The sequence below is a fragment of the Penaeus vannamei genome, chromosome 24 (genome assembly GCF_042767895.1).
Source record: "Penaeus vannamei isolate JL-2024 chromosome 24, ASM4276789v1, whole genome shotgun sequence".
Taxonomy (NCBI): Eukaryota; Metazoa; Arthropoda; class Malacostraca; order Decapoda; family Penaeidae; genus Penaeus; species Penaeus vannamei.
In genome coordinates, this window is record NC_091572.1 from 20,360,441 (window position 1) to 20,383,051 (window position 22,611).

General features: G+C 36.9%; 3 protein-coding genes across 13 annotated transcripts; 2 read left to right on the forward strand and 1 right to left on the reverse strand.

Annotated features, from left to right (window-relative positions):
- Positions 1-665: 665 nt before the first annotated feature.
- Positions 666-4,065, reverse strand: Hsc70-3 (heat shock protein 70 cognate 3). 2 transcript variants are annotated; one of them, XM_027371138.2, is made up of 3 exons: positions 3,925-4,065; positions 2,880-3,004; positions 666-2,759 (listed from the first exon to the last, which is right to left on the reverse strand). In XM_027371138.2, exons 2-3 carry the CDS (start codon positions 2,999-3,001, stop codon positions 914-916), a joined length of 1,968 nt encoding a protein of 655 aa, XP_027226939.2. In that variant the 5' UTR covers positions 3,002-3,004; positions 3,925-4,065; the 3' UTR covers positions 666-913. The 2 variants fall into 2 exon arrangements, with proteins under 2 accessions (XP_027226939.2, XP_069994558.1); XM_070138457.1 differs by lacking the exon at positions 3,925-4,065 and adding an exon at positions 3,799-3,822.
- Positions 4,066-4,379: 314 nt separating this feature from the next.
- Positions 4,380-13,079, forward strand: LOC113815716 (tRNA N(3)-methylcytidine methyltransferase METTL6-like). Of its 10 annotated transcripts, XM_070138463.1 has the most exons (26): positions 4,380-4,517; positions 5,227-5,270; positions 5,445-5,478; positions 5,772-5,949; positions 6,058-6,139; positions 6,283-6,444; positions 6,552-6,784; positions 6,905-7,074; positions 7,330-7,394; positions 7,706-7,768; positions 8,011-8,073; positions 8,545-8,602; positions 8,851-8,916; positions 9,185-9,248; positions 9,418-9,450; positions 9,661-9,714; positions 10,593-10,636; positions 10,806-10,844; positions 11,070-11,160; positions 11,460-11,494; positions 11,664-11,725; positions 11,905-11,949; positions 12,115-12,150; positions 12,335-12,383; positions 12,548-12,619; positions 12,997-13,079. In XM_070138463.1, coding segments are annotated over exons 3-8 (819 nt in total). In that variant the 5' UTR covers positions 4,380-4,517; positions 5,227-5,270; positions 5,445-5,477; the 3' UTR covers positions 7,068-7,074; positions 7,330-7,394; positions 7,706-7,768; positions 8,011-8,073; positions 8,545-8,602; positions 8,851-8,916; positions 9,185-9,248; positions 9,418-9,450; positions 9,661-9,714; positions 10,593-10,636; positions 10,806-10,844; positions 11,070-11,160; positions 11,460-11,494; positions 11,664-11,725; positions 11,905-11,949; positions 12,115-12,150; positions 12,335-12,383; positions 12,548-12,619; positions 12,997-13,079. The 10 variants fall into 10 exon arrangements, with proteins under 10 accessions (XP_069994564.1, XP_069994566.1, XP_069994561.1 ...); XM_070138465.1 differs by lacking the exon at positions 9,185-9,248 and having other exon boundaries at positions 5,735-5,949; XM_070138460.1 differs by lacking the exon at positions 9,185-9,248.
- Positions 13,080-13,338: 259 nt separating this feature from the next.
- On the forward strand, positions 13,339-21,606 carry LOC113818926 (phosphoglycerate mutase 2). Its single transcript, XM_027371137.2, has 5 exons — positions 13,339-14,565; positions 16,644-16,876; positions 18,286-18,428; positions 19,733-19,854; positions 20,835-21,606. Exons 1-5 carry the CDS (start codon positions 14,466-14,468, stop codon positions 20,999-21,001), a joined length of 765 nt encoding a protein of 254 aa, XP_027226938.1. The 5' UTR covers positions 13,339-14,465; the 3' UTR covers positions 21,002-21,606.
- Positions 21,607-22,611: the final 1,005 nt, after the last annotated feature.

A 22,611-nucleotide genomic window follows, 5' to 3' on the forward strand; every position in this document is an offset into this window, starting at 1 on the left:
TGTACACATCTGTTTTAACATTAGCACGACTTTAATTCTTATTACAAATATGTACATGCAAGAACGAATTACGTATTCTATAAATATATATACTAAGAATTACTAGGGTTTGTAAAATGTTGCCAATACATGTGCGAATCCACAGCATTTTGCCCGTGCCTCACAGACGGTAGGCCTAACCCCCCCACCCCCCTCACCACCAACACCACAAAACATTCGGAGAAACCCCAGTTAATTGTCAAAGTACTCCAAACCACAAGCGCCATTCCCCGTATGTCCATTTATGACTTCTACATAAACCCTTACACTAATGTATGCAAGTTAAAATTTGCGTACTTGCCAGACACGTGCGGTATTAAATTTAGAGAAAGATATAATACGAAGCTTCTCTTCAACAATAAAATTGGTAAATATATCGGTGTACACTTAACGAAACAAAGTATCGAATGAGTAAAGGCAAGTAATTCTTGTGGATTACATAAGTTCAGGTAGCTTTCCTGAGCTTAGGTCACTGCAGTTTTCTATTTTAAAAGATACTTAAAGTTTGTAATACAGTAGAAATGCTGAGTATATTTAACTACAGATGTGTTGCTTTTTCATATGAATTTTTCCTTTTAGTAGTCAATGTCATTTATCTTGTGAATACAGGTTATATAACAAGTAAATTTAATGTTTTATAATTTATTATAGAAACCATACATCCTATTGCATTCACACTTGGAATGAAATTGTGCAGAAACATACAGAAAAAAAATGCATTTCTTGTTTACCCAACTCTCACACAGATGAGATGACAACTAGCTGAGTACTATATTAACATGATGAAGATGAAAAACTATTCTTTCCATGCAATATGCTCCCCCGTTCATAAGGAGAATAAATTATGGTACGTCTAATGCCCCCATATAAAAATCTACAATTCGTCCTTTTCATAATCTTCACCGTCTTCTGTTGGAGGAGGCGCTTCGCCACTCTGTTGGTAAAGCTTGGTGATGATGGGCTGGACGACGTCTTCCAGTTCCTTCTTTTGGGTCTTGTAGTCCTCTGCGTCTGACTCGGGGTTGTCTTCGAGCCATTTGATCTTCTCTTCAATGGCTTCCTCCATTTTCTCCTTATCCTCATCGGAAAGCTTGGCTCCAAGCTTTTCCTTGTCGTTAATCTGGTTCTTGAGACTGTAGGCATAGGACTCGAGTTCATTCCTCGATTCAACTCGCTCCTTCAGCTTCTTGTCCTCGTCAGCGAACACTTCCGCGTCCTTGATCATACGCTCAATATCCTCAGGGGTGAGACGATTCTGATCGTTGGTGATGGTAATCTTTTCCTTGTTTCCTGTGCCCTTGTCTTCAGCAGACACTTGCAGGATACCGTTGGCATCAATCTCGAAGGTCACCTCGATCTGAGGGACACCACGAGGGGCTGGGGGGATGCCAGTCAAGTCGAACTTTCCAAGGATGTGGTTATCCTTGGTCATGGGACGTTCACCTTCGAACACCTGGATAGTGACAGTGTGTTGGTTGTCAGAGGCAGTGGAGAAGATCTGGGACTTCTTGGTAGGGATGACAGTGTTGCGAGGGATCAGCTTTGTCATGACACCTCCCACAGTCTCAATACCCAGGGTCAGGGGGTTAACGTCAAGCAGCACGAGGTCGTTGGTGTCATCCTCACCCGAGAGCACGCCAGCCTGGACAGCAGCACCGTAAGCCACAGCCTCGTCCGGGTTGATGCCTCGGGATGGCTCCTTGCCACCGAAGAATTCTTTCACCAGCTGCTGAATCTTGGGGATACGAGTGGAACCACCGACAAGGACAATCTCGTCAATTTCCTTCTTCTGGAGGTCTGAATCTTCCAGCACCTTCTGCACGGGCTTCATGGTGGACCTGAAGAGATCCATGTTCAGCTCCTCGAACTTGGCACGGGTGAGAGTCTCCGAGAAGTCATCACCCTCGAAGAAGGATTCGATTTCAATCCTGACCTGGTGGCTGGAGGAGAGGGAGCGCTTGGCCTTCTCCACTTCACGACGGAGCTTCTGTACGGCACGGTTGTCCTTCCTGATGTCCTTGCCCTTCTTTTTCTTGTACAGCTTGATGAAGTGGTCCATAACTCGCTGATCGAAGTCCTCGCCTCCAAGATGAGTGTCTCCGTTGGTGGCCACGACCTCAAACACACCGGAGTCGATGGTGAGGAGGGAGACGTCGAAAGTTCCGCCACCCAGATCGAAGACCAGGATGTTCTTCTCGCCGTCCTTCTTGTCAATGCCGTAGGCGATGGCAGCGGCTGTGGGTTCGTTGATGATCCTCATGACGGTGAGGCCGGCGATGGTGCCAGCGTCCTTGGTGGCCTGACGTTGAGCATCGTTGAAGTAGGCAGGGACAGTGACAACAGCATGGGTCACTGTCTTGCCTAGGTAAGCTTCAGCCGTCTCCTTCATCTTGCCCAGCACCATGGCGGAGATCTCCTCCGCAGCAAACACCTTCTCACCCTGGGTGGTGGAGACCTTGATGTGTGGCTTGTCGTTCTTGTTGATCACTTTGAAGGGGAAGAACTGGATGTCGTGCTGGACGGACTTGTCGGTCCATTCTCGTCCGATGAGACGCTTGGCATCGAACACGGTGTTCTCGGGGTTGGTCGTCAGCTGGTTCTTTGCAGAATCACCAATCAGACGCTCGCCGTCGGCGGTGAAGGCGACGTAAGAGGGGGTGATGCGGTTACCCTGGTCGTTGGCAATGATCTCGACTCGTCCATTCTTGAACACACCAACGCTGGAGGGGGAGGGGGATATTTTTTAATATTGGAAAAATCATATGCACGATATATGCAAAGTACACAAAAGTATACAATAAAACTATGAAATTTGGTATCTGATAACTATACAAACTTACCATGAATACGTTGTTCCCAAGTCGATACCAATGACCGTTCCAACTTCTTCCTTCTTGTCCTTCGCCGTTGCAGCCACTGCCATGACGGCAGCGATTGCTGCTAATGCAGTCCAACACCTCATTGTCTGCAAGAGAAAAAAAAATATTAATTAACTGCAAAGTAAACAAGTCCTTAACAGCAGCTACATACTAGCTTAGCAACTAATTCACTTAAAAAAAAAAATCCAGCAATTTAACTTTAAGGCTGATATTGGTGTAGCAAAGCTGTCATTCACCAATTCCTAACCCATATTACCCCTAAAATATAAAGAGGTACGATAGTTAAACTTCCTCCTCAAGCGACACATGGACAACCACCCTGACACCTAAGCATTCCCGACGCCAACGAGGGACCGACTTATCCCGTTAGGTTGACCACCTGCTGACGTCACACGCCCTACTTGACGGGTGTTTTAAACTTCCGGTTGTCATTTGCCACGCGAAAAAGAGTAACATATGTTGCTGAAGAAATCTGGGGCCAATGACCTTGTTGTAGTCTGTTCATGCTAAAATTAGCGTTTTCCCCGAGGTTATAATTCACACATGATGACTTTGACAGGTGAAGCCGGTACATCCCCTGCTGAACAGCTTTACCGCATTTTTGATCATATGTGATATTTTTAATAACCAGGCATATCCAGAAAGTACTTATGATTAACGTTTAGAGGGTATTAATAGTTACCACTAAAGGGAATGGGCCAGGAAATACGATATTTCTAGGAGGTTCTCGAATCTGCCTACGCCCACACCCCGCCCCTCAATTCGTTAAACATTTTAATTTTGTGCTTTTCCCTGCATGGAATATAGTTACAAATATTTGCAATTTACCATGAACAATAAGGAATTGGATATAATTAGATGCAACCGACATTTTTCTAACCTTAACAATGTTGTGCCGGTAATCTTTCCTCGGAAACCCAAAGTCGAGAAATCACGTTAAAATATTTGCATATTCGCTTTTGCAACACCAGCCCAGCATCACAAACAATAAAACACTAATACTTACGTCGTTTAAAAGACCACTGTATGAATCACGTAGATTCAATCACAAGTAATCACAGAACTTCACTCAGTGTACGTCTTTCCTCCCTCTGTCGGTGAATGACACTCGGCGTCCTAAGCTTGCGTTGGGATACATGTATCGTCTGCAAAGTCTCGTGGAGCTCTCTGATTGGTCAATTTAGACCACGTGGTACCACTGGGTGAATTTCGATTGGTTGACGTCACATCTAGTTCTGCTCTCTCATTGGTACACGTCTTCCAAGATCGGAGGAGGTGAGTTACCTATTCATTTGACCGCCTTTTACTATTTTTGAAAGACGATTTATTTTTATATTTACTCTAAAAGGACTGAAAATGGCCGATATTATATTTCAGATCATATTTGTGTAAATAATTGTCTTAAATATCGTCGAAAGAGGGATAATAAACGTTTATTAACGATTATCTGGTAGTGCGCGGCATGAAATGAGTGCGAGCGAGGAAGTGACGTAAGCAAGACGAAGAGAATCGGCCACTCGGTCCTCGCAGGCTAAAGAGAAAGTCCTCTCCCTCATCTCCCGAGAAATCTAGAATCTGTGGAATCTAGAAATTCTATTGGTAAGTTGCTTGTACACGTGTCCTAACTAGTAGTTCAACACGTGTAGAAGGCGATTCACTTATCGCCATTGATTATTATGTACCCATATGGTGGATGTTCACCGATTACGAAACGAAAGATGTGCGGTTGCTAAGGTGTCCTTACTGGGATCTTGTCCAGGAGCGATTTTAAGAATTACGTAAAAGTAATTTATTTACTATTCATATGGTTTCAGTGTAGTATTTGCCTTCTAATTGTCGCAAGTTTTGAGTGGTGTTACATCCTTGGTTCTAAAGAGTTTTTTCATAACTAGAAATATTTACTTCAATATATATTTTAATGCTACAAGGCTCTTTCCACACCTAGCTAATGCTTTTTATCTAATGCTTTGTTTTTTAAAGTAATCCAACTTAAAAAGTACAATTGTATTCACGTAACAACGGGGCAAGATTTCTATTCATTATTTATTGATAATTAATGAATCGAGGAACGTACCACGTGGTCGAGTACCGTTATAGCAACCCGTATTTTTTTTTTTTTACGTTACATCCCAGAATAGTTCTTATTTTTTAAAATATGATTACATATATAACCGGGAAATGTTGTTTTTCTGTTTTTTCACTTTTTATTTTTGGCGCTACTTTGAAAAACTGAGATACTTTGGTCTGAACTGTTACTCTTCTACAGAAAATACCATTGTATATCAAATAGGCTTTCATTCACTTTCAGGAGTTCTGTGACTTCTTGAATAGTGTCGAAATGCTACACTAGAGGCAAGTATCTTGATTTCACAATGTATTTACTTACTCTATGCAATAGACTGATGAAAACATAGTGCCATATAGAATTTATAATGTTAAATGTTTCGGAGCTGATTATTGATTTGCAAGTTTTTGGTCTTGGTTGCTACAAGATATGGGATTAATATTCTTTTCTGTGCATTACAGAACATTGGCCAAGCCTTCCCAGTTCTGGAAGCCAGTGAGTATATTTTTATTCACATGTACTATTATAAATCGTCAAAATACAACTTTCAAATGTTCTTTCATGAACGTGCTCTCATGCCCACCATGTTTCCTTCTTGACCTGAACATCTTCTACCTCTCTCCCTCTCCCTCATTTTAGATATTAATTTTAATTTTTCAGTTGTTTGGAAGTGCAAAAATTATAAGCTATCTATGCATTCCTTACTCTTACATTATTTTTAATATTTACTTGGAAATGCTTGATTTTACAGATGAATCCTCTAAAGTAGACCCACCTTTCACTCTCAGTGATGGCTTGCCCAGAAAGTGGGGCACTCGGGCACCACCTCCGCTCCCTGACCCCAGAGGAGCAGCAGAAGCTGAAACAGCAGGAGTCGCGTGGATTGCTCTCTGAATTCCTGCAAAAGAAACTAGAGCAAGAAGCAGCAAAAAATTGGGACAAGTTTTACAAGCGCAATGAAACTAGGTATGCATGATGCTGATTGTCCTGAGAATAAACTTAGCAGGTACATGAAGTATTAATAGCATCTGAATTATTAGCAACTGTATTAAGTAAACTTCTTTCATTTTGAAGGTTTTTCAAAGATCGGCATTGGACAACCCGGGAGTTTCAAGACCTTATAGGAGACGGTGCTGTGAAAAGAACATTGTTAGAGGTGAGTAATGTATTTGACTTTGTATTTGATACTAATTTAAGTGTTGAAATATTTGAATAAGAAGTTATTTGAATTATATTACTTATTTTTATATTTAATCTATTTTATATATATTTACTCTATATTTTATTTCTTGTCAATAGGTTGGTTGTGGAGTTGGAAATTTCTTCTATCCACTGTTGGAAGATGGCCTGAACCTTTTTGTGTATGCATGTGACTTCTCCCCCAGAGCAATTGAATTTGTGCAGAGCCATCCTCTGTATGATGAAACTAAAGTTTGTGCATTCCACTGTGACATTACAGAGGTGAGTCCATAACTAGAATTTATATTGGGACTAAAAACTGTGAATGAGAATTTAGAAGATCTACTGGTTTCAAAATTATAATGCAAGAAAATTTCTCCTGTTTTCAGGATGAATTGCTTGAAAAGACCAACCATACTGTGGACATTGTAAGCTTGATTTTTGTCCTTTCGGCCTTGCATCCTGACAAATTCCAAGCTGCCATTTCAAACTTGTACCGATGCCTGCGACCAGGAGGCATGGTGCTAGTCCGCGACTATGGCTTGTATGACATGGCTATGTTGAGGTTTGGGCCGGGGAGCAAACTTGGGGAGCGTCTATATGTGCGACAGGATGGTACTAGGTTAGTACCTATTGCTTATGATTTGTAAGGTGATGTAGATTCTCATAAGAAATTCAAAATTTATGTATTTGAGGACTATCCTCAGTTGAAATTGTTACTAATGTAAATCTTTCCTTTTAGGGCATATTACTTTACGGAGGAGGAGCTTTCTCAGTTGTTCGAAGGTGCAGGATTTGTAACTGCCAATAATTCCTATGTTACACGTCAAACTGTCAATAAGAAGGAAGGCATTGATGCGCAAAGGATCTTCATACAAGCAAAATTTGTCAAACCTGAAGAATGAAGTGCTGGTTAGTATTAATTTCCTATAAATTATGCTATCAGTAAACTAGAAACATATCTTCCCATAGGAACCCATGTTAGTTGTACTTGCTTGTATGGCGCCGAAAGAGGAAGTAGAGTAAATCCTGTTCCAGGGTGAGATATTGAGTTGAAAGTGCTCTTTGTCGCAATGGTAGTTGGAACAAATTATAATTTAATGATTTACAGTAATGGACTCTGATATGAGATGGAATGCTCTATTAAATGATTTTTTTATCTTCCAGAAGGTGAAGTTGGAGGCATATTGATTGGGTTGAAGACCAATACTGCTGAATCTCATAGATCAAAGGTATGTAATGTTTGCAATAACTGTCTTGTAATTTTACCTTCCCATAGGAAACCATGTTGGTTGCAATTACTAATGCGGTGCCGAAGGAGGAAGGAGAGTAACTTCTTTTCCTGGGTGAGATGATCAGTGAAAAGTGCCGATTGTCGCAATGGAACAAGGGACAAAATTGTATAAAATGATGTATTAATACCCTCCCCCTTCCTTCTGTTATACATTGTTGCAATTGCAGTTGGAACACATGATTTGACCATTTTACAGTAATGGACTGATATGAGATAGAAAGCTCTATAAAATGATTTTTTATCTTCCAGAAGGTGAAGTTGGAGGCATATCGATTGGGTTGAAGACCAATACTGCTGAATCTCAGATCAAAGGTATGTAATGTTTGCAATAACTGTCTTGTAATTTTACCTTCCCATAGGAAACCATGTTGGTTGCAATTACTAATGCGGTGCCGAAGGAGGAAGGAGAGTAACTTCTTTTCCTGGGTGAGATGATCAGTGGAAAGTGCCGATTATCGCAATGGAACAAGAGACAAAATTATATAAAAATGTTGCATTAATACCCTCCCTCTTCCCTCTTTTATACATTTAATAGTATTTTGACATCTTTTCAGGAATCCCTGTGATGGGAGCAGTAAACTTGACCAGAAATTTAACTCCTGCTGCATAAAACACAGGTAAGCACTGGTTTGATGAATGATAGGTTTTGTTATTCGGTAGAATGTGTAATTTTAAGTACAGGTGAAATGACTTTGTATTTGAATTTAATTTACTAGTGATAACTTCCTTACATACCATTCACTTTCAGTGAGTACTCTCCTGTTTACAAACCATGCCGCAGAAGACTTTATAGCTAAAATTATCAGAATGCTTTGCATAAATGGAATTTAAATATAGATGCTTGTTACCTTGGATGTGAATACTTTTAGTATTATTGCCTTCCCAAAAGCACCAGAATTGAAATTATTCCATTCTGGCCGTCAAGTGGAAGTAGATAAAAAGCCTTTTCCAAGCCTGAGATGATAGTTAATACATACTTTTGGTCTCAAATTGGATTAGAGACAACGATTAAATTAGATTGAAATTTGGTACATTTTAGGTACATAAATCTATATACAAATCCTAATTTTGGAAAAATTTTCTTTTAGAAGCCCTTCAAAGTGCGAGATGATGCAGGAGAAGTGTACCACCACACCCTTAGAAAAGGTATGTAATGGCATATCAAAAGTACATGCCTATTGAAAGTTCAATACCTTCCCATAGGAAACCATGTTGGTTGCAATTACTAATGCGGTGCCGAAAGAGGAAGAAGAGTAACTTCTGTTCCTGGGTGAGATGATTAGTGAAAAGTGCCAATTGTCGCAATGGAACAAGGGACAATGTGTAACATTGAATGTTTATATTGGGTATAAAAATCTGTTATTGCCTCTCAAGAAAGGCTTTCTTCATTACAGAAATGCAGGGGAAATGCGAGAAGAGAATTGCAGAGAAGTGGCAAAATAGCAGCAGCTGCTGAACATGTAGGTTTAGTGGTAACTTTGTAACCATGTTGCTCTCCCAGTAATTTCAATAGTTTTCAATGGCGAGTTGATATAGGGTAGATTTGCTTCAAATTTTATCTAGGAAGTGGGGAAGATCTCTTGTAAATCTTTTATTCAGTGGCATGCTTTTCAACTCCTTAAAAGTTGAAAAGCATGCATCATGGCAAATACTGTATTGTCAGAAATATAGATGTTTGACGTAACACTTCATATTAAAGATTTATTAAAAGTATTCCCTTCCCAAAAGCACCAGGAAGGAAATTGTTTCTTTCTGGCCGTCAAGTGGAAGTAGAAGAAACCCTTTTCCAAGGGTGAGATGTTAAGTTAACCTATACTTTTGGTCTCCATTGGATTAGGAACAAACTTGCTCTTGTAAAATACACAATCTGCATTGTGGATTTATTTATTTTTTAATACAGTACATGAAATATAGATTATAGACTGTAAGTTCTTATCTGTAAAGATTTATTTTTTTTCCAGTATGGTGATTTTAAGTTGCGGGACTTGCCTATGGTAAGTTGTTTCAATTTTATTGGAATTTGTGGAAATATGGATACATTTCTGACATAACTGAAATGAAATAGAATATGATGAATTTTTTGGCACCAGATCAGAGGAAAGTATGCAGAATACCTATGCTAGACTGATAATTAAGTAATATATATCTTTAGCCTTTTAAGGTTGCTTGAATATTACTCTAATTATAGTAAATTTCCATTGCAGAAATTGTGTACTTGGATAGTAGTGACTACACTGAATTTGTCTTGCTTGCCCATGGTAAGTTATGATTAAACTCGGTATGGAATAATTTGCTTAAGTATAGGAATCTGCTAAAGCATTTCTTGGAAGCCTTATACATGCGCCTTTTTACTTTTGTGGAAATTGGGAAGCATTTATATTAAACTGATTTTGTTTACATTCTTAGATATATTTTGTATTTAAGATTTTTCTCCAAATACAAAAGCTGCAAGTATCTACTGCCTTTATAACTTGGTGATATTTAGCCAGTTTAAGTAGATTAGATAAATAATAATGAAAATCATGGGCCATGATATTCAATATAATTCCTTCCCATAGGAACCCATATTGGTTGCAATTGCTAATATGGCGCCGAAAGTGGAAGAAGAAAAATTTCTATTCCTTGGTGAGACAGGTTAGGGAAGTCTTCACTTGTCACTATGGAAAGATACAGATTTTATATTACCATATTTTTATTTTTCCTTCCTACCTTATGAAATATTTGATAAATGGTATTGTATGTTGAGAGCAGTAAACAGATTCATTTTAGTTGCATAGATGTTAAGAGGCGGTCTCTTTTGCATGTGATGTGAAGTTTATAGCAGTTTCAATGATTTGTTTAAAAAATTATCTTCAAAAACTAATGAATTTGGCAAGATGAATGGCTAAACTGTATGGAGCAAATTTTGATGCAAATTATAGTTGATCTAGAAGGATGGGAGGGAGGGATTTGTTAGTAGTTAGTAACTTAGTCCCATTCTGAACTTAAATTACCTTTGCATTGCAATATTCCTAAAAGTTAAGCGAGTTCATAGCTTGTAGTTTAGTGAAGAATGTAGAATCTCCTGGTGTATAATTTAAGTTTAGAAAACTGAATATTTGCTTCAAAAATCTAAATTAACTTATTTTTACTTCAGGTTACAGATGTACTGAGGCATCTGCTGTAATTCCATAAGGAATGGTATGTATTGGAACCTGTTTATAAAACTAGTTCTCGACAAAGTGATGCATAAATTAATCATCCCTGAATATTCATAGATGATTTTCGTGGTCACTGATATAATGCATGATTACATAAATTTGACCAAAAACTGTTCAAGCTCTCTAATGGCTTACTTTTTTTATTCTAGTTTACATGGTGTTACCAGCTTAATGTGAAATATATTAAGGTTAGTAAGTGTTAAGTGCATTTTTTTACCAAGTAATCTGGATTAGTGGTTCAGAAGTATTTTAATGTACCATACAATGGGGAGAAATAGAACATGATGAATATTTTGGCACCAGATCAGAGGAAAGTATGCAGAAAACTTATGCTGAACTGATATATTTATCTTCAATCTTTAAGAATGCTATTGCTTAGATATTACTCTAATTATAATAAATTTGCATTGCAGAAGTAGTATACTTGGGATGGATGTAGCTATATGGATTTTGCACTAGTCTTCATTTGTATTTTCAAGATGAAAACTGCTGTACATCCTTAAGGTAAGCAACCATTTTTAATTTATAAAAGTACTCTTAAAACAAATCCAACTGACTTCCCTACCACACTCCAAGCTATCTACTCCATTCATATCACTTTCATGTTCCTATAATTTTGAAGATCTTGGAACATGTGGAAGAAAGTGGTTTTAAAAGTACTTTTAGATAGAATTGTATGATGATATTAAGTAATTGATGGATAATGATAAAATATTACTTCCACCAAGATCTGAGGTCTTTAAGTCAATATGTTCAGTCAAAGCCTGAATATGCCTTAATAATTTTATTTCCTTGCCCAACAGATTTGCTAGTGATCCTTAAATTATCCAGTCATCAGGTGAGTAAAGGACTTACTGCCAAGAATGCTTAAGTAAATGCAACCTGATGATAATATTTGCTACTTCTGATCCGTGATTACTTTCCACCAAGATCTCTGATATGATGTTAAAAGAAGAAATGTGTAAAATTCTGATGTGGTGTTTCTAATGAATTTTCTTGTAAATCAGGATGGGATAACAGCTCTGAACCAACTACACTTCTCAAGTATGCATGGGAGCAGGGAATAAAGGTGTGTATTTGTTTAAACTTAAAAAAAAAAAAAAAAAAAATGTCCATGACTACTAGGATGACCCCATTTGCTACTTATGATTTGACTGATTACTTTCCACCAAGATCTCTGAGTATAATACACATGTATACATCTTAAGGGTTATTATATTTGTATAATAACATTCCTTTTTTTTACAGGAACTTCAAATGGTCCTGCAAAGATGAAGGCTTGCTGTATTTCAGGTTTGTATAGATTACTTTAAAGGTTTTCAAATTAAAAAATGATGATCCCTAGTGTACTCTCTGAATACTTGTGAAAGTAAATTTTAAATCTGAACGAAGCTTGACAAGAGATTTTTATTTTATTGGTTCTATGGTTTCATTTGTATTAATCTGAATTTGTTACAGCTCGACAAGCAGTGGTGTGTAAAGAGTGGAGGAAAGGTATGCTATAAACTGAGATTTATATAGTTAATAAACTTAAGAATCGAATCTACTTGAAGTGATGAATAAAGAAAAGTGTGATTCCTGATCACTACTAGCTACTGCTGATTGAAGGTGTATATGAATAATTTAATTATATTAGAGGATATTGTGTTTTGTCTAAAATTCTGCTTTGTCTTTGCAGGTTATTTCTGAATTTCTGGAAGATGGGAAGGTTAAATGAAAAAACTATGGTAAGCACTAAAGCTTTGATCATTGGCACGTTCACATCATGATGTACAACCTTAAGTATTCTGATTTAAATGTGAAATCAAACTCGTCACTACCTCTGAAAGAATTTTATATAGCTGCAAAGAATAAAGTGGAAATTGTGCTTCATTAAAAATATTCTTTTCAGGTATATTTGTGGCTGCTGGACCTTTTTTACTAAACGGCTCGAGTAAACAAATCCTATACATTTGTACCAAGTGTAAGTTGATATTTCAGTACTTGTAAATACATGTGGCGATACACTAAAGATTATCAGCATGTCAAGTTAAGCAGACCAATGATGGATACATAATTTGATGATGGGATGAACCTGTTCATTATTTTAAAATGGATGGTTTGGTACTATATTGTATATTGAGAAATAAACTATCTATTGCATACTCTGATATCTTCAGAGTATATAGTAGACGGTACATTTCTTGATAACCGGTTGGTACCATTTCACCAGTTTTAGAATTACATTACATGTTTTCCTGCGTGATCCTGTACCGTGCGGCTGAGGGGTTAGATTTTCTAACCAGATTATTGTATTTTGTAAATGCAACTTTATAATTTTTTTTTTTTTTTCATTTTCAGTTCCTACCCTGTTGGTGCAAGCGGATGGCATTCTGCTCAACTTAAAAAAATAATAATAAATAAATAAAGATGAATAAAACCTACACCTGATTTTCAATAACCTCTACACCAGTCTCCGTTTATAATTATTCCAGTCCTGTTCCTTGGATTAGTAATTTTAAAGTTATTTCAAATCTGATAGTACTTAATTTCCAAAAAAAACATGGATTTAACAACATACTGACGAAATCCGCAAAAACCCTCGTAAGGCAGTAATGAATTAAACAGGATGATTCCCCACAACTTAAGTTCCGGAATTTAAAATACCAGTCGGTGAAGAATAACTACTTGGCACAAAAAACCGGGGGGGGGGGGGATAACCACAATTGAATGCAATGTGATACGCTGGATTAAGATGATTCTGCATATCAAATCTCAAACCTTGGAATGCTTACAGGCTTTCGAGCAATCGGAAATACGCTCGTCCAATGTGAATAAGAGGTGAATGACAAATACCAGCTTGAGCAGAAATGTAGAATAGGGAAGACTAACGGGAAACGATGATAAACTAAAGAATTCTACACTTATTTTGGGCGTGTAATTATACGCTACCTGACCTTTAAATAGAAAAATATATTTCTATGCTACTTGAATGTCATAAGCGATAAAGGTGATTGATTGCCCTATGATAATTCAAAAACCCTTCTAGAATGGGACGTTTCTCATGCACATAGGACTGAGCTGTTTGACGGAGAATTCAAGGCGAGTGCACGATAAAACCGCAAAATAATGGAATTGCATATACTGAAACGTCGTTTGCCTGATGTACGATGATTTCCTAAGCTCCCTCGAGTTTATCCTGGGGCAGCAACAATTGCTTTATTTATAAACAAACAAATTGCAACAACTTGTGTCAATCAGATTGAGAGCCTACCTTAGCAGCGTGAACGGAGGCTGATAATCAATAAATTTCATGGTATTGCAAGGATGAGACTACGCAAGAAAAGTTTTTTTTACAGGCCTCTGAGAATAAATCCATCAAAGATAATGGAGTAAAAGGTTTCATTATGAATGAAGCCCGCAATTGGTTACAAGATCAAATGTATGAGAAAAATTCCGATTTTCGGTGGATGTGCCAACGTGCATCGTTGCCATGACGGCACGGCAACGAAGCAAATATTTACTTTATAGAAACCTATCGGCACGTCTGTAAAATGACACGTCACCGCCCAATGTCCCTAGGTAAAAATCTAACCGGGCATAATTTTTCGAAAGGGCGTTAGAGCCTCCCGAAATAGCATTCGATCCTAAGGGTTCCCGGCTGCGGCATCTGGCAGCGGCACGAGGACGTTGAAGGTCGCAGCGGACGACGGCGAGGGCAGACGACGCACCCCAGCCGGCGACTCGCTTCCTGCACCAGTTGGGTCTCTCGCCTCCTCAGGATCGCTTCTCTCCGTTCTATCGGCTCCGGCACCCACAAGCTCCTCGAAATGGCCAAGTACCAGATTGTGATGATCCGCCACGGCGAGAGCGAGTGGAACAAATTGAACAAATTCTGCGGCTGGCACGACGCTATGCTGTCTGAACAAGGTGAACTTACAAGCGGTTTTCCTTTCCCTTTCTAAGAGCTATTTCGAGTTGAATGGCTCTTGTTTTTAGCTTTCCCCTATTGCTAAGCTATCTTTAAGGGGCTGTGGTTATCGAGTCGTTTTAAAGTTTATATTATCGGTATATTGAAGGTCAAAGTGTAGGCAGATCTCATAGGTTACGATAGCGAATGATGCAACCCACTTCACCATTGTATACAATGTACATCTCACGTACATCATTTTCCTCACGTAGGAGTTCATCATTCCTCCCACACCCAAAACAGAACGCATTAGAAGGGGAAAAATCATTGCCGACAGAATGGAAAGATACCGATGATTGCACAGATTTCCCTTTCCACACCATTCGCCGGAAATGACAGTATTCTTCCATGACGTGCCTGAAGGTGACCTCTTTCACGCCCTTCAGTGGAAAGTGTTTTCCCCCCAATACTATTCTGTGGGTGAACGAAGGGATCTCCGAAGGCAAAGATCGATTATTTGGTTGAGTGTTTGGTGAATGGATGATGATGATGATGATTTTTTTTTTTTTTTTTTTACTTTACTTTACTTTACTGTCTCTGTATATTTCTGGAAGATTTGGTTTGTTTCTATTATTAGAATTACTTTTTACCTTGTACATTAAGAAAATTGTTATTCAGTATTGAAGGAAATTAGTATTTGTTATTTTCAAATGTATCATGTTGCAGAATTTGTATAGATTTTTTCCTCTTTTTATAGGAATTAGATAAACATGCTCTTATTTATGAAGGTTACCCACCATGGAACAACTAGTTATGATAGTGATGATAATGTTGATAATAATGATGATAAAAATAAATAGAAATAAAAATAACAATAAATAAAGCTTGCAGTCATTGATTTGCAAGCAGCTGATGGGTGGATGGAGGGGGGAGGGGGTGGGAGTGGCAGTTATGGATTAGTTATAAACCATGTGAAGAATTCCTGACAAGAAATTCTCCTGGAAAGCTGCATACTACAGAGTCAATGTCAGCTTTTCATGATAATTCTTGAGAAAATGGAATTTTCCATTATATATTTTTCTCTCCCCAACAATTTTTGGTGATGTGTGGAATTGGAAAGTCTGTACGGTATGGCCGTACTAAGTAAGGGCAAATTGAAGATGATATTCTTGTAAAGGACAAAAGGTAATTGTGGTTGGTACAAGAAATATTCTGCAGACACGAATGGTAACGCCACAAATAAAAGAAAAGGGTAGCGGAAGGTCTCGATCACAGCCTAAGTCCACTCAGTGTTCCAGCAGCTAAGTACACTCGCTTGATGCAAAAAAACAAGTTACCACCTATTTCCCACATCGTCTGCTTTAAAGGTCTTTTATTAATATTGTTATACTTCATTTGTTTTTTAAGATTTATCTATACACTTATCGTGCATTTCGCACTTTCAGGTTTGACATTTCAGAGCTTGTCATTTTGAGGGGGATATGGAGGAAATTTTATCATTATTATAATGATAATAATGATAAAGTATTGCCATTGCACTAATGAAGAAGGCCTCATAGGTCCATAGCAGGCATGGTTAGCATCTCTCATTTAGTGCTAAATGAGGGATTTTGAGGGGCCATATTTTGTGTTTTTGCATATAGATTTTCCACTTAAGAAAATGAAGTATCTTTGATGATTTTATCTTTTATTTATCTGGATTTATGGAAGTGGAAGAAATTGTGTGTAATATTGTATTTCATTATTTCTATTCCATTAGTTTCATCATTCCCACTTTGTTAGTTTCCCCTGTCTAAAGTACTTTCTCACCAAGGATTTATTGAAATATGTCATACGAAATGTCATAGTTTTTTGGAATTAGGAATTTTATCAGCAGGTATTTTTTTTATTATTTGAACATGTTGAGGAAAGACTACTTTGATGAAATTAAAAAAGCACATGATTTTCATCCTTTCTAGTAATGAATTTCTCTTCAGTTTGTTTTTTAACCATTATCCAAGAAATCCTAAATATATAATGAATAAGCAAAGCTCTTTTTTTTAATGAATGCATTTGTTAACATGGTGATAACAATAACCATGCCCATCTCCTTTACCAGGTGTGGCTGAAGCCCATGCTGCCGGCAAGGCTCTGAAGGAGGCCAACTTCAAATTTGACATTGCCTTCACCTCAGTCCTCACAAGAGCCAACAAGACCCTTGATATCATTCTCAATGAGATTGGCCAGACAAACATCCCTATCTCCAAGACGTGGCGCCTCAATGAACGTCACTATGGTGGTCTTACTGGACTGAACAAGGCAGAGACAGCCCAGAAGCACGGAGAGGAGCAGGTTAGATTGCTTTTCATCATCCCTGTTGTATGATTATCCCAAATATTAATATATTTCCTTCTTAAGATTTTTTAGAGTGAAAGTTTAGTTTATAGTAGTTTTATGGCAGATGACTAATAAATAGCTATATATTTGATTGCTGTATATGATTGTCCATGATTTTTGCCAAAATTTGAGGTCAAGATATGATTTTCACCAAATTCCGTAACCAAAAATATGGTAAACTGAATACATCAAATACACACAGGGATTAAAATCAATCAGTGTATATCAAACTCAGCATGCCATGCTGAGATTGACTGGTTTACTGAGCACATGTTTGTCATGCCATCATAATTGCATACCGGTCACAGCATACCCTTCTACTATGCAAACTTTAATCATGCATTTTTAGGAATTTAGGTTTAAAAAATCATTCTAAAGCATCACAATACTATACATGTTTGTAATGGAGCTACAAATTAGGAGTTGATGCATATATGGCATGGAAATGAGCGTAAAAACTGCCTCCTCACGAAGTAACCATATTTACTCCCAGAGTTTAGGGTCTTTTAAGTGTTTTGGTGTGTAAGAGGTATTAGGTAAATTGCAGGTGTAAATTCCATATAATGTTAATGTAACTAATATTGGGTCAGAAATTATAGACACCTTTAAATTTTTATTAGACACTGTTTAGCCACTTTGTTCATTCAAATTCTTAGTTGTTGACACAGAAAATTGTTTACTAGTCATTTATACTGATGATTCATTTAGAAATGCATGAATACCAATGAGGATGTGCCAAAATGGATTGAATCTCTTCTAATTATTTCATTTTTTCCCCTTTTTCCCGTTTTTTCATTGTATGTTTTGGTTTTCATAGTAGTTTTTTCTTTATTTATTTTCTTTAGATTTGTTTTTAAATAATTTCTGTTTATTTAATATTTTATCTTTTAGATTTTTAAGTGCTATTGAGGTTATTTTTTCACTTTTTTTGTTTTGTTTTTTGTTTTGTTTTGTGTATGATCCTATTTTCTTTTCTCTTTCCAGGTCTTCTAAATTTATTCCCTTTTTCAGGCTTAATGACTGTTTTCATATTCTTTTTCTTTTCTTTTCTTGTTCTTGATATTTTCCCTATTCCTTTGTCTCTATTCATTTTATTTCACCTGCCTTTATTTAGGTTAATTGATTCCTGCAAGCACAACAACAGAAATTGATTAGCATAGATTAAGTGATATAAAATTTGGAGGAACGATATCAGTATTATGTAATAAGTAAGAAATAAACAGGACTAAAGAATGGACTGGGTTATTATAGTTCGAGTTTGATATCTGTTGTGGAAGATTGTGGACTTGCAGATAGAATCAAAGGGCAGTATAAAGTCTTGGAAGTAAAAACAAGTAGAAATATCTAAATATTTTTTGTTTTAGGTCAAGATCTGGCGCCGCAGCTTTGACATTCCACCTCCCCCAATGGATGAATCCAACCCTCACTACAAGGAGATCATTGAGGATCCTCGCTATGCTGATGGCCCCTCCAAGGCAGAATTTCCCATGTTTGAGTCTCTGAAACTGTGAGTAAAAAACAAATTCTTTGATACTCCTGTTGTATACTGTTATAGATTTATGTAGTTTTTTGTGAATTTGTGAACACATTGGATTCAGATACTACAGTGCCATCATTATAGGCCATAATACATGCATTAGACCTTCGTAAGCAGGCACTCTTGACATGTGTGCAGCTTGTAGGCCAGGTGCACATTAATACTCATGTGTGGTGACAAGACTCCATGCCTCCCCTTTGCAATGTTATTTCCTCTTTACTGCATAAGTGCTTTATAGCTTTTATGCCATTTTTCTTGCTTGCACAGATTCTAAATCATTTTTTGTAGGTAGTCTGTGACTCAGAGAAATAATAATAATATTTTGTTATTCATCACTTTAATTTTTTTTTTCATAATATTCAAGTTTCTATATTACAACCTGCACTGCCATATAGGATCTTGAGTATGGAAATAGCATCTTCGCTGGAGCTAGCACTCCGGGGAAGTGTAATGTCCATGAGTCATAGCTCATGGATATTACATTCCACACTTGTTTGTCAATGGAAATAATGCAAATGACAAATTAGTCTAATAACCCTTCAAGAGGTTTGTGCACTCATGGCAAGTCTCTCAAGTCATGCTGGCCTAGAGCTAAAATGCTCATGATTGCAGGTTCGCATCACCTTGGCCCACAGTGAGATTCTTCTATGATAGTATGTTCATGTCACCTGCCCCTCAAACCAATTTTTTTCATGACATGATGGTCACATCTTCCACATTTTAGGGGTTAAAGAGTTAGTTTGTAGACCCTACCTGACCACACCTGATTTCACCATTCATTGAATTTTCTGAAAAATGTTTTGGTTTCAAATTATTGTGATATTGATACTATCATGGTTATTATTGACAAGATGATTATTATAATGTTAAAATTTTAATGATAGAAAATAAAATAGAATCTATCCAAAAAACACATACCTTATATGTAAGGTAGGTAGGATCAACAGTTGACGTAATTAAGTCAACAATAAATAAGCTAAAATTACAATGGACATGGGATGTATATCATCCTGTCTGTGACCATAATATTAATATCTTAAGATAAGAAATAAATAATGGCATTATCACTTTTATATGAAGAATTATAAATGAGTAATTCCATATGATAAATTGAAATAGATAGTTTTATCCATTTGGTTTTCAACTGATACTGGAATATGATAAACTTTTTATAAATTTTAAAAGGATTTATCTTGCTGTTATACTGCAAGCCTACATTTTTATTAGAGTCTTTGCTTAAGCTTTGAGTAACAAATCCATTCTTTTCACTCCAGGACCATTGCCCGCACACTGCCCTACTGGAATGAGACCATTGTGCCTGCAATGAAAGCTGGCAAGAAGATTCTCATTGCTGCTCATGGCAACTCACTCCGTGGCATTGTTAAGCATCTGGACGGTAAGGAAATATTTCTATTTATTTTATTTATTTACTTGTTTATTATTTTTTTTTATCATTATTATTATTTTTTTATTCTTATTTATTTTTTGTAATAATGCTTGAAGACCTTACTTGATTAGAAGGCATTAGGTTGTTAGTATTATAAAGAAATACTAAGCCACATCCAGAGGGTCATTTCTCTAATATTTAGCAGTTTACTTTTTTATATTGGCAAACTTGGTAAGGTATATCTGATTATATTTTCGGTTGTTTAGGCAATGTCAGTTATCTATTATTAACCCGTTGGATCTGATTGCGTAACTGAAATCACAATGCTGAAAATACGGGCAATGGGTTATATAATTATTCAACATCACAGCCATGTGGCGCATAGGCCAGGCATATGGGAATACCCATGAGAAGTGACAAGACTCTGTGCCTCTCCTTTGCGAAGTTATTTTGTGTAAACCTTTTTAGCTTTTTTTCCATTTTCAATGACCATACTTATCTTTTGATTAGCTTTATCCAGATGGAAATAGCTTATTTTCCTTGCAAAGACTCCATATAATCTCTCTATGTAGTAAATATCTCGGTGAAATAAATAAATATATAAATAAAAATATGGAACTTTGATTATTTGTGTCACATTTTTTATTTTTTCAATTTTCTGTAATACAACCTGTGCCACTGGTCACAGTGGAAAACTCTTCCAGTTACAGCTTACACATGTTACATTCCACATTCATTTATCACTGGAAATAATGCTAAAGCCCCCTTCTAAGTGCTGTATGAGTCAAATCACATTCCAAGAGGTTTATGCAATGGCGAGTCTTTTTGGCCTGTGGCCATTTTGTCCAATGATGGCATTTTCACATCACACAGCCCTCAACCCAGATTTTTCCATGATGGGACCATAATGTCTTCCAGATTGTAGGGTTTAACATTTGTATCCTAAATACTATGCTTAAAGTGGTTAATTGATACCTTTTTATGAACAGCAATGTCTGATGAAGCCATCATGGGTCTGAATCTCCCAACTGGCATCCCCTTCGTTTACGAACTCGACGAGAACATCAAACCTGTTGTTTCTATGAAGTTCCTTGGTGATGAAGAGACAGTCAGGAAGGCTATGGAGGCTGTTGCTGCTCAAGGAAAGGCCAAGTAAAGACCAGGCACTTGGAATACTCTCGGAAATCATTTTTTGGAGGAGTAGGAGTAGATTGCTGTTGTATTAGGTGAACCAAAGTGATAGAACGGATGCCAACATGAGGCAGTATTGACACAACTCAATGAATTTGGCTCTGCTAAAAATAAAATTGAATATCAAGAGGAGTCTAGTCATCCCTTATATGAAATTTATTTATATTCAGAATGTTGTTTTTTTTTCAAACCCCACTGGGATACTCCAAATATTTTTTTTTTCCAGTGTTCCAAAAAGACAAAAGAATCAAAATGTTAGATCATTCCAAAGAAACTGAAATGAAACAAGTATATGCCATTAAAAAAAAGTCTAACAGCTAAGAGCAAAGTAATATTTTATTTTGATGTGCAGATGATATTAGATATTGTCTTGGCCAGAGTAGTGACGAAATACAGAAATATTGTCATCATTTGTTGGCATCACCTTAATGAATGTTGGCACAGTGTCAACTGGTGTTTTGTCCCAAAGGGGTTACATTTTGTCCTTGTGTCTTCATTCTTTTTGTATTTAAAAGAGCAGATTTGAACTTTCTGTTACTTTATATTTATGAATATATATGTAAACGTTGATGTTGTCTTTATATTATCCTCCACGTGTTTTGAATATTGTAGATAATTGATGAGCTCAGGTTTTATTTATAAGTGGTTACTATATCAGACAGACATTTAGAATTTTTTACCCAGCTGATAGTTACCATCAGTACAGAACTACTAATCTTGTGTGTAAAGAAGATATAAAGGATTGTCTTCTGAAACAGTCTGGTATCCATTTTGCCTCTTTACATTACTTGGTTACAGAGCAATAGCTTTTTTTTGTGATGGTGGTAAGTGTATCATTTTACATAGGTTAGTGACAAGACCCAATATTATGGGGTTAAGGTGAGGAACATAAAATATGCAGCACAGATGCTGCTTAATCCAATTACGCTCGTTAAAAATGTTTGGCAAGTGGATATCGTGGGGGGGTTGGCGCAATCAACATTTTCCTCAGTTTGTGCCTGGCTCGTTCTGTAGTTTGCAAGTAACATCAGACATGTAAAAGCTTGTATTTCGATATGATTTTTAAGAATATAAAGATTTTGAAGGTTTACCTTCACTGTAGGTGCTATTACCCAAAAGTTTTACCATAGAAACAATGCCACTACTATTGCAGATAAACAAGCTCCATCCAATGACTGTGGGAATTGTCTTGATATGATGCTTCCTGCTACTTTGTCCACAACAACCATGGCATGTATATACATGCCACCTGGCAGCATAGGGTTAATATTGCATTGCATACCTAAATGTTTGCGCTTAACAATTACCATCTACTTTGGTAATCTACAAATTGGATAACATTGTATTCAATCTGCAAGTACCGCACTGACAAATTATTAGCATATACATAAATTTCTTAAATACTATACATATTATTGCATTGAATATGAAGCTGAAGTGAAAGAAAGTGAAAATTATACCATTTGGCTATTGTTAATTTTATTGCAATGTAATGGTCAGAAAACCCTTTTTTACTAAGGAGTAACACTGATATGATAAGGCCATATGCATATGATACAGGTTTTTTCCTTGCAC